Source organism: Rhinoraja longicauda, chromosome 15 (assembly GCF_053455715.1).
Source record: "Rhinoraja longicauda isolate Sanriku21f chromosome 15, sRhiLon1.1, whole genome shotgun sequence".
NCBI lineage: Eukaryota > Metazoa > Chordata > Chondrichthyes > Rajiformes > Arhynchobatidae > Rhinoraja > Rhinoraja longicauda.
In genome coordinates, this window is record NC_135967.1 from 4,507,393 (window position 1) to 4,519,410 (window position 12,018).

The 12,018-nt window shown below is 39.0% G+C and overlaps 1 protein-coding gene across 6 annotated transcripts in view; it reads right to left on the reverse strand.

The window, feature by feature from the left end:
• LOC144600488 (transcriptional regulator ATRX-like) overlaps window positions 1-12,018 on the reverse strand; it is a 180,897-nt gene that overhangs the window by 85,388 nt on the left and 83,491 nt on the right. For all 6 annotated transcript variants that reach the window (XM_078412131.1, XM_078412132.1, XM_078412129.1 and 3 more), the window contains 4 exons: window positions 9,424-9,630; window positions 4,880-5,024; window positions 3,134-3,243; window positions 2,047-2,193 (listed from right to left, as the gene is read on the reverse strand). In XM_078412131.1, coding sequence (XP_078268257.1) covers window positions 2,047-2,193; window positions 3,134-3,243; window positions 4,880-5,024; window positions 9,424-9,630 — 609 coding nt within the window. The remainder of the gene's footprint in view (window positions 1-2,046; window positions 2,194-3,133; window positions 3,244-4,879; window positions 5,025-9,423; window positions 9,631-12,018) is intronic.

The window sequence follows — 12,018 nt, forward strand, 5'->3', positions numbered from 1 at the left end:
CCTAATACAATTGTACACTTCAATCAGTTCACCCTTCATCCTTGGTTCCAAACAATACAAATCCAGCCTATTCAGTTTATCTTCATGACAGAAATGATTCCTCTAAAAGTAATATGGTGATGAATCTCATCTTAAATCCATCCAGAACAAGTACATGCTTAATTTAATATTGCAGACAAAAGTTCACTGAATCATTCAAAACTCAAATTTGCAGTCAAAGCAGGAAATAAGCAGCAGCAATATATGAGATTGCATTATTTTTATATGTTATAGTTAAAGCAATTGAGTGATGGGTCAATGATACGTAATAAATGTTGATTAATTTTCATGCAAGAATAAAGGACTAGTTGCAATGGGATATCTGTAGAGTTTACATAGAGATCTGTATGATAACTGACTAATAACAATCCTGAACACTACCTTTCTTCACTCAAAGTAAATGAATTAAACAGTGAAATGGTCTGAATAATTTTGTTACTCAATAGTACTAAATCTTCTCGGGGGACATCAGTTGGTTACCCATCTAGTTCCCTTCCCCCATTTCTTTACCAGATTTCTCCTCCCTACCATCAGTCTGAGGAAGTGTCCCAACCCAAAACGTCACCTATCTATGTCCTCCAGAGATGCTGCCTGACCTGCTGAGTTATTGCAGCACATTGCGCTTTTTCATTTGGTAGTTGTCTAAAGCTTTACAAGCATCTGCTAGTTTTTGCTCTCCACATATTGGGATTATACGCAAGGTTCAGGAAACAATATTGTCTCTTTAATAATCTGAATCCCTTTGTTCTGAATTATATGAATGGTGGTTTATAGGATTTCTTGTTACCCCAAAGAACCCAGCAAATTAATTGTTCACTTGTTCAATGAAAATGAAGGTCATCTAACAACAGTATATCATCACGGCACAATTACTTTCCCTAACTACTGAAATAGCTAAATGTTAAAGCCCTTTGAACTGCCAATATGAAAGAAATCGCAAAACAAATAATCTGAAGTTGATACAAAAACTTAACTTCTGCAAAATAGTTGAACCAAATAAGTAAACTTAAGATAGACACAAAAAGCTGGAGTAACGCAGCAAGTTAGTTATGAATGGATTGGAGAGGGAGATAGAGAGAGAATGTTTTCATTTATTGGAGACTCCTGAAATACAAAGTAACTATAAAATAAACGGAGCAGGGAAATGAAAAAAAATGTTCCCGAGTAGTTAAAGCATAAAATTTACTACCAAAGGAGGAAATAGATGGCATTAAAAAGAAACTAAACAAATGAATGAGGGGTAAAAAGATAATGATGGGAATGTCTGACACAACATGGGTGGAAAGAGAATGAACTAGCGTGAAGAATAAATGCAATACAGACCATTTGGGTCGGAAGGCCCAATTCTACCCTGTATAATGAATGCCCATTAAAGTTTACAGTAAACTATTAAAAGGTAACATCACGCCTTCCCAAATAAACCAGTTATCAAAATTTGAATTGCATTTGTAATAGACAACCAAGATACCATATAATAATTATATAATATGGTATCTTGGTTGTCTATTACAAATGCAATTCAAATTTTGATAACTGGTTTATTTGGGAAGGCGTGATGTTACTCAATGTTTATTCTCCACCTGCAGAATGGAATACAACAAAGGTGGCCGATTGCATGAATGTTGAAAACTGTGAAAACCGATCGGAAGAAGAATAAAGCAAAGTGGAGGATGATTAATCTGGGGATTTTGGAAAGAGACGCGAGGGCAGGAAACTAATAAACAGTTGGTTGAGACAACTGAACTGATTCGCATTGGTATATAATATTAGAATCGCTTCACAATTGCACTATTTTAAAATCTATTTAGATTTATAAATCAAGTGTTGTCATACTAGTTGTTTCAAAATATGATCTCTTGTGCATCCAAGTTACTGTTTATGTGATTATTACTAACGAGAGAAAATAAAGTTAATTCAAAAAAGTTTTATATTTTAAATCAAATGCAATAAAAAACTGCAAAATATCACCAAATGAAAGCTCAAAGCTAAAGAAAGGTAAATAAATACCTCTAAGCACTCATCATCGTTCAGTCCTTCCTGCCATTTTGAAAATTCATTGATCCAATTAAGAACAGTGTTAAGTGGGCAAACAATTAAAGCAGTACTGAATTCAAGTTTATCAGCCAACAGCATGGTGTGCAAAAAAGTCACAACCTGTAAGTAAGACATGAAAAAACATTTTAGAAAGTCGGTGTAATTCATAACGATTTTAACCAGTTTTTCTTTCAAGTACTTTAAAATAACAGAAACGAATGCATGTTTGTTCTGAATAAACCTGGCTGATATGACTTCTAAAGAAAATTGAGTTTGTATTAATAGTACCGTTCTGCCTCATGTGTACTGTATTCAGGCGACCCAGTATTGAAACCTTTATTTAATTGGCTAGATATTTAAATCCATAACGGGTATGAAATTAATTGCTATAATTTTGCAATAAATACTAGATCTTCTTTGTTGCTGTCCTTTACTGCTCCCCCTTGAAAACTACACCAAGTAACGCAAGCACAGTTCTACACATATACTTTGATGGAACAATAAAAGTCAAATACAGTAAAAGCTATAAATCCACTGAAAAACAAAATGCTGGAAATGCTCATCAGTTCTGGCAGTGATGCAGAGAAATTACCAGAGTTATTACATCAGTTCAATTAGAAAAGACCATTGATCCAAAACATTAACTGTTTCCCTCTTCATGCCTGACCTGCTGATTTTTCCCAGCATTTTGTTTTATGATTTCATATTCATCATACATTAAGTTAAGCATCATACAGTAATATCAATACTGGAATGACTGAATGCACTCTGTTTCAGCGCATAATTACAACATTCAAAAATATTATTCATTAAGCAGACTCAAATTTGGCTGCAAGGTGGTGTCCAGCTGTTACGAGCCTTTTGTAAAAGACAGATTTAAAGAACCTCATGATGCCATGCACCTATAGCTTAATTGTAGATCTGGATTACATTTGAATGTCATTGTTATAAATTCTGTGCTTCCACCAAGATTTTAAAACTATTAAAAAAAAATCTGAAATCTGGCAAACAACCAAGTGGCCTCCTCAGTTAAAGTTTTATCTTTGCACACTCTGCTTACCTGCAGTGTCTTTCCAAGTCCCATGCAATGTGCCAATATGCAGCCTGAGCCTGTCTCTTTTAAGGATTTGCTCACCGACTCACAGCAGCAGTCCCACATGAACTGCACACCTGCATAAACAGGCAATTTTAATTATAAAAATCTATACAATCTGATACAGCCTCAATATTTCTACAACTTATACTTGCTCTGCTATTTTATCAATTAAATGAACGGGAGTAGTTAAGAGACAGAGAACATAGTCATATGAATGTAGCAGTTCTAAAGTGCACGTCCCACTCCCAGAGGTGGAAAAAACTAAAAACAAGCCAAACCAATATCATGGGAATGATCTGAAGTCTTCAGGTACCTAATTTCTGTCTGTATCAATCATCCAACTTTAGAGCCACTAGAACATCTAATATCTCTTTTGTTTTTAATTTTAACATGCCTTCGAAAGTCATCTTCCCAAATGAAATTTCCAACTATAATATTATTCTCCACAGTGAAAAAGTATTCATTTTAAGATCTTGTCACGTGCTCTAGCTTCACTTGCAGATTGCCTCCTTGATCTCTAATAAACCCCACTTTTCCTCGATTCCTTCTGCTTTCAATATACAAAACATTTTGGGATTTTATTTTATTTTATGGTGATATTCTGTGATGCCACTTTGCCCAAATATCTTCTTTAACCATCGCCCTGTGTGCTATACTATTGAAGGGCCTTCAGAACTTTCAGTATCATGTCAATATAGCATTTTAGAAAATATCATGCAGCTAGTCACATCCCCATTGCAGCCATAAAAAAGGAAGGAACCATATAATGCTTTTCAAAGAAATGTCAAGAGCAATATTGGACAACCCAAGGCACTCAGTTGCGAGTCAATTATGTCAAATTACAAGTGCTTTGGAACAGGCTCTAAGTTTCAACTCATTCCACCTGTTCTGAATGGTTCTAATGATGCACACGCAAATCTCTACCAAGCAGTTCAAATGGGTGGCCTTCTCTCACGACAGTTACATGTTTTCCTGCATCACCTAAAAGTCAAAGCAAGTTTGTCACTGTAAAGCAGGCACCAACTGTTGCAAGTCATCATGTGTATATAATATTTCATAGCAACATCTAGATCTGAGCACAACTATTATAGGAAGCCAACAAGCACAACTATTATAGGAAACTACACCACAGCTGCTTCTTCCATCCAGAAGATACCCTGACATTCTCAAGATCAAGTAAAGTATTGGACATACATACATACACAGCTAACATATAGGAAGTATACACACATCAGAATCTAATCACCCACTTTATATGCAAAACATTAAATTTATTTACCAGTTCCTGTTGGGCACTAGATATAAAAGCTTGAAAGCACCTACCATCAGACTCCAGAACAGCTTCTCCTCTCATCAGATTTCAGAATGGTTCTCCCATAAGCTAAGGTGTGCCCCCAATATTCCAATCTATCTCAATGCAAACACTGAACTTTTTCTCTGGCACTGTAGTGCTACAATCCTGAAAATTATATTCTAAACTGTGATTTTTTTCTCGTTGCTCTACCTGTTGTACTTGGGTATGGCTTGATTGCATTAATAAACTCTATTAGCTAATTTAATTAGATAGCACACAAACGAAAGCTCTTCATTGTTATCACTGCATGTGACAATAATAAACCAATACAACTCAGCCTGACAATGTCTGATCTTCGAACTTCATATAAAACACAAATTTCTAATTAACTATTATTTACAAATAAATTTACTTACCATCTACTTGATGCGGTTTCAATTTTCGTACCAAATTTCGATGGACTTGGATGATGCATTCCTTTGTCTCTTTGTCTTCCTCAAGGACCAGTTTAGTGGTTACTGCAAACTGTGCAGGTGATATACCTGCCAATACTTCCACGTGCTGTGAATTTAATTCAGAGAATATTTTTGATTTTACACAATGTACCGTGAAAATGAATTTTGTAATTTTCAACAATTGAATGTGTCAGTGTCAGGGTAAAAGCTATTGAACAAGCAATTTGCTGTAGTTATATTTAATAGCAAGTAGCATCAATGAAGTTACTATTGCATAACTAGTGAACAGGAAAATCAAGATTTCTGGGTGATAAAGATAAAATCCACACATATACATAATTGATGTACCTTCTTTGTGGTTCTAACTGGCCAAATTACACCATTACAGTCACAACCCTCACCCCATAAAGAGGAAAACTTGGTTATATCCTGCCCGTACAAAGCAGAACAAATCAAATTATCACCGTGATAACACACTTTCAATCCGTAGGAAAGTGGACAATAACATAAATACCTTTTCTCACCAACAACCTGCTCACAAAAATCCCAATTGCACTTTGCTAAACTACTTGGTTTCCTAGCACAAACCAAAGTCAATTTCTTGAAAAAATCCACTTTACTTCAAAGTAGCATTTGAGTGAGTCTGGCATTAAAGAGTCAAGAGCGCTCTATTGTCATATGTCCCAGATACAATGAGTAGTTCAGAGCTTATTTGGAGTTTGTAGTATAGCCTTTGAATGTAGCAGTTCCAAGGTGCACTTGAGTAAAGCAGGGGGCTGAGCACACAGCCTTAAGGTGCTCTCCTACAGACGGTTATTGAGGAAGAAGTGTTGCCAAATCCAAAAGACTGGTCTGTTGATGAGGAAGCTGAGGATCCAGTAGCAGAGAGATGCGGAGGTCCAGTTCCAGAAGCTTGATAACTAGCTTGGAAGGGATGATGGTATTGAACGCCAAGCTATAGTCTATAAACAACAGCCTGACGTATGTGTTTTTATTGTCCAAGTGGTCCAGTGGAGTGAAGAACCAGTGAGATTGCATCCTCTGTTGACCTGCTGTGGCGGCAGGCAAATTGTAATGGGTCAAAGTTCTTGTTGAGGTAGGAGTAGATATGGAGCGATAGGCATCTTTCATAATGGTATAGCACTGGTCAAGGGTGTTTAATCCTCTGGTGCTGCAGGAGACATATTGGTGGTAATTAGGGAGGGATTTCCTCAGGTTGGCTTTGTTGAAGTCCCCGGCTATGATGGTTAAGGCTTGGGGTGACTGGTGTTTGTTGACCATGGAGTGCAGTTCCTCCAGTCCAAGTAAAACTGAAGTTGTTGGGAATTGGGAGAAATACTCCACTGTCCACTCGTTGTTGTTTGAGGGCAATCTTAACCTCATAACATTGTTGCAGTACTTCCTAGGGTAGTGTGCTAAACTATCTTCAGCTGCTTCATTAATGCCAATCTCTTCGCCCTCCCCCAATCCACCTGACTCTATCTGCCCATTACAGTAATGTACCAGGGATCCTCATTCGGCATCTCCCAAATGGATACGGGTATCGCTGGTTGGCGCGGTGGGCTGAAGGCGCCTGCTTCCGCGCTGTATCTCTAAACTAATCCCAAGGCCAAAAGTTGTAATGGGAATATCACCTCCATGTCATTCTTCAAGTCAAATAACATCCTGTTATACCTTTTCTACCAAAATCATGGAATCTCTCACTGGTGGAAGTATCCTTACTCTATGGACTGCAGTATTTCCAAATGGGCAGTTTCCTCTCAATGACAATTAGGAATGGAGAATAAAAAATCTTGAGAGCAATGCCCACAAATCTATCTATCTATCTTATTCTATTCTATTCCATCTTTCTATTCTATTCTTTCTATATATTATGAAAACTCTCGGTTTGTTTGTGTTTATGTTTATGTGTGTACCATGCCCTCTACACAGCCAAAATGGTACATGACATGACCCTACTCACAATTCCCCCGTGGTTTGAATAAACCCACGTTTGTTACTTATTAAAAACAATTTACCTAATAAGCTTTAATAAATGCGCTCCCCCCCCCCCCCCCCCGAAGGACCAGTGCCCGTCCAGGCGTGCCCTGCGCCTGACCTTCCTCCCATGGTGCAGCGCAACCACAAATTTACAACTCTGACTGAAAAAGTTTTCCTCATCTCTGTTCCAAATGGCCTACTCCTTATTCTTAAACTGTGGCCCCCTAGTTCTGGACTCCCCAAAATTGGGAACCTGTTTCCTGCCTCTAACGTGTCCAGCCCCTTAATAGTCTTATATGTTTCCATAAGATCCCCTCTCATCCTTCCAAATTCCAGTCACAAGCCTAGTCGCTCCAGTCTTTTAACATACGACAGTCCCGTCATTCCGGGAATGAACCTAGTGAGCCTACGCTGCACGCCCTCAATAGCAAGAATATCCATCCTCAAATTTGGATCCCAAAACTGCACACAGTACTCCAGGTGCAGTCTTACTAGGGCCCTGTACAACTGCAGAAGGGCCTCTTTGATGCTATACTCAACTCCTCTTGTTATGAAGGCCAACATTTTGCATTGGCATTTTTCACTGCCTGCTGTACCTGCATGCTTCCTTTCAGTGACTGATGCACTAGGACACCCAGATCTCATTGTACATCCCCATTTCCTAACTTGACACCATTCAGATAATAATCTGCCTTCCTATTCTTACCACCAAAGTCACACTTATCCACATTAAACTGCATCTGCCATGCATCCGCCCTCTCACACAACCTGTCCAAGTCACCCTGCAACCTCATAGCATCTTCCTCAGTTCACACTGCCACCCAGCTTTGTGTCATCTGCAAATTTGCTAATGTTATTTTTAATCCCTTCATCCAAGTCATTAATGTATATTGTAAATAGCTGCCAAGGTCCCAGCACCGAGCCTTGCGGTACCCCACCAGTCACTGCCTGCCATTCTAAAAGGGACCCATTTATTCCCACTCTTTGCTTTCTGTCTGCCAACCAATTTTCTATCCATGTCAGTACCCTACCCCCAATATCATGTGCTCTAATTTTGCCCACAAGGTGGGACCTTGTTGAAGGCTTTCTGAAAGTCAAGGTGCACTACATCCACCGTCTCTCCCCTGTCCATTTTCCTTAGTTACATCCTCAAAAAATTCCAGAAGATTAGTCAAGTATGATTTCCCCTTCGTAAATCCATGCTGACTCTGAACGATCCTGTTACTGCTGTCCAAATGCTCCGCAATTTCGTCTTTTATAATTGACTCCAGCATCTTCCCCACCACTGATGTCAGACTAACTGGTCTATAATTTCCTGTTTTCTCTCTCCCTCCTTTCTTAAAAAGTGGGATAACATTAGCTACCCTCCAATCCACAGGAACTGATCCTGAATCTATAGAACAATGGAAAATGATCACCAATGCGTCCATGATTATTAGAGCCACCTCCTTAAGTACCCTGGGATGCAGACCATCAGGCCCTGGGGATTTATCAGCCTTCAGTCCCATCAGTCTACCCAACACCAGGAGAAACGGGTCAGTGCCTTTTCCCTGTCCCCCCTGGCCCGTACATGGGGGCACTCCCCACCCGGCAACGGGTGCACGGTTGGGCCGAGGAGGGGAGGGATGGGGGGAGAGGGATGAAGGGGATGGAGTCGGGGGGGGGGGGGGAGCGGTGAAGGGGGGGGGGTGCTGCACCAATGCAGGAGAGGTTGGAAACCAATGGGTCCACTTGGTCTAGTCAATAACTAATCCCCAAACATTACCAAGGTACAATTCCTAGTAATAATATTCAAATTTGCAGTTAATATTAACCTTGCTCTTAAAAAGTTAACAATTTCAAGTATCATCTGCTCTTTTAACTGTTTTGACATGAACCACAAAATAACCAGAAACAAAATAAATATGCACCACCTTTTCACCAAAAAGGACAGAACTTTACAAGAGATTTCCTGGATTAAACACAAAATTTTACTTATAACCCATAGTACAATTACCTTAATATTTCTAAAATAGGTAATGTGTTAACATGTACGGCTAGCCATCCATCTAAAGTCTTTATAAAAAAATGCACCTTGCACTTTACAAACCTCAAATTGCCACAATTAATATGCTTCCCTTCATGGCAAATCCTTTGATGCGTGGAAGCAAGTACTCAGCCAGTGGGATAAGAAATCAAAGACCTAATCTTATAAGGTTATCACTGATCAGCACAAAAAAAAAGAGAAGGCAATCATTTTCAGGTTAGATACGTGAGGAATTGAAATGTATGATGACATTTCCAATATGGGCAAAAAAGATCTGTACTTGCATCCAGTCTGGGTTTACTTGCTATCTTCAAATAGAAAATGCAACAGTAGAATGTATAAGAATCCGTATAAACTCAAAATTATGTTTGGAAATACATTACAAACACAGTCTGAAAATAGATGAGGTACAAACATCTTAACTGGCAGGTTTCAGAGTTCATCTCAATTGTATGAGAATCCAATGGGCTACATCTAAACACAATCAATCATGCAATACCTCTCTCAACGTTTCCCTCTCCTGTTCTCTGTCAGCAATTCGTTTTCTTCTATCTTCCTCTTCTTTTAAGGCATTTTGAGTTTCTGTTCGCAAATTGCCATCTTTCAAAATCTTCCTTATCCTCTTCCGACCTTTTCCAGGGGATGCTAAATCATCATCGCTCTCATCACTATCACTGTTACTTTCACCTTCACTCTCCGAGTTGCTCTGCATAAGAAAATTATTTGGTTTGATTTACATTCAAATTCTTAAATTTATTGCAAACAAAAAGAAACACATACACACAATTAGAACATATTCAGCTTTACTAGATGTTAGGAGATTTTTGCTTGCTCTCTTCTTATTAATATTGTTGACCTTGGTGAAACAAGTCTTATTACAGCATTAAAAATTTCTTCAATGGAAAAAAAATCTAAAAATGATTCAAGCAAAACAAAAATTAACCTCACATGACTAAAAACATAAAATGTAAGAAGTATTTTGAAAGAGGAGAGGGGTTTAGGGAGAGAATCAGAGAGGCTGCTTTTGCAGCTTAAGGTAAATCTAGGAAATAGTGGAGCAGTTAAATTTAGAATGAGCAAATGTTAGAGGAGGCTTTTGCAAACATAATCCAGTTCTACAAAGCAATAGAAGGTAGACACAAAATGCTGGAGTGACTCAGCGGGTCAGGCAGCATCTTGGGAGGGAAGGAATGGGTGACGTTTCAGGTCGAGACCTTTCTTCCCCTACAAAGCAATACCTCTGTGGAGAACTAAACTCGAAATTTTGTTGAATGTGGGGAATTAGCACGAGGGGAATATATATTTTTTAAAGGAATAATTTAAGGAAGCATACATAATAAGATAAATTAACAAAATAAATATATGTAACTGGATGTATTATAATAGTCATTGCGGACTCATGGTTACAGTGTGGCCAATGAACAGAGCAGAATATCCAGTATTTTTATTCACAAAATGCTGGAGTAACTCAGCAGGTCAGGCAGCATCTCGGGAGAGAAGGAATGGGTGACGTTTCGGGTCGAGACCCTTCTTCAGTCTGAAGAAGGGTCTCAACCCGAAACGTCACCCATTCCTTCTCTCCCGAGATGCTGCCTGACCTGCTGAGTTACTCCAGCATTTTGTGAATAAATCGATTTGTACCAGCATCTGCAGTTATTTTCTTAGAATATCTAGTATAGTGCCCTCCATAATGTTTGGGACATAGATCCATCATTTATTTATTTGCCTCCGTACTCCACAATTTGAGATTTGTTAGAGATATCAGCTAACCCTTCGGCTCACCAGAATCAACTGTTTGGACATCATTAAGAAGAAAGAGAGCACTGGTGAGCTTACTAATTGCAAAGGGACTGACAGGCCAAGGAAGACCGCCACAGCTGATGACAGAAGAATTCTCTCTATAAGAAATAATCCACAAACACCTGTCCGACAGATCAGAAACACTCTTCAGGAGTCAGGTTTGGATTTGTCAATGACCATTGTCCGCAGAAGACTTCATGAACAGAAATACAGTGGCTACACTGCAAGGTGCAAACTACTGGTTAGCTGCAATAATAGGATGGCCAGGCTACAGTTTGCCAAGAAGTACTTAAAAGAGCAACCACAGTTCTGGAAAAAGGTCTTGTGGACAGATGAGATGATGATTAACTTATATCAGGCAACAGCAAAGTATGGAGGAGAGAAGGAAGTGCCCAAGATCCAAAGCATACCACCTCATCTGTGAAACATGGTGGTGGGGGTGTTATGGCCTGGGCATGTATGGCTGCTGAAGGTACTGGCTCACTTATCTTCACTGATGAAACAAATGCTAATGGTAGTAGCATAATGAATTCTGAAGTGTATAGACACATCTTATCTGCTCAAGTTCAAATGTCTCAAAACCCATTTGCTGGCCGTTAATTCTTCAGCAAGACAATGATCCCAAACATACCACAAAAGCAACAAAGGAGTATTTAAAACAAAAAAATGGTAAATTCTTGAGTGGCCAAGTCAATCTGAACCCTATTGAGCATGCCTTTTATATGCTGCAGAGAAAACTGAAGGGGACTAGCCCCCAAAACAAGCACAAGCTAAAGATGGCTGCAATATAGGCCTGGTAGAGCATCACCAGAGAAGACACCCAGCAACTGGTGATGTCCATGAATCGCAGATTTCAAGCTGTCAATGCATGCAAAGGATATGCAACAAAATACTAAACATGACTACTTTCAGTTACATGACATTGCTGTGTCCCAAACATTATGATGCCCTGAAACGGGGGGGGGGGGGGGGGGCGATGACGACGACGACTATGTGTAAACACTGCTGTAATTTCTACACGGTGAACCCAAAATGTATAAAAATGGCCTTTATTAAAATCTGACATTGTGCACTTTAACCACATGCGGTTTTTTCTATTACAAATCACAAATTGTGGAGTACAGAGGCAAATAAATAAATGATGGGTCTTTGTCCCAAACATTACAGAAGGCACTCTACTTCAAATTTAGAAAGACAGCCAGAGAAGAAAAGAAGACAGGCGGCATTGTTGGCAAAGGATAACAGAATAACAATGAGAAAGGATATGAAGCAAGGATGCAGCACCAAGCTGAAG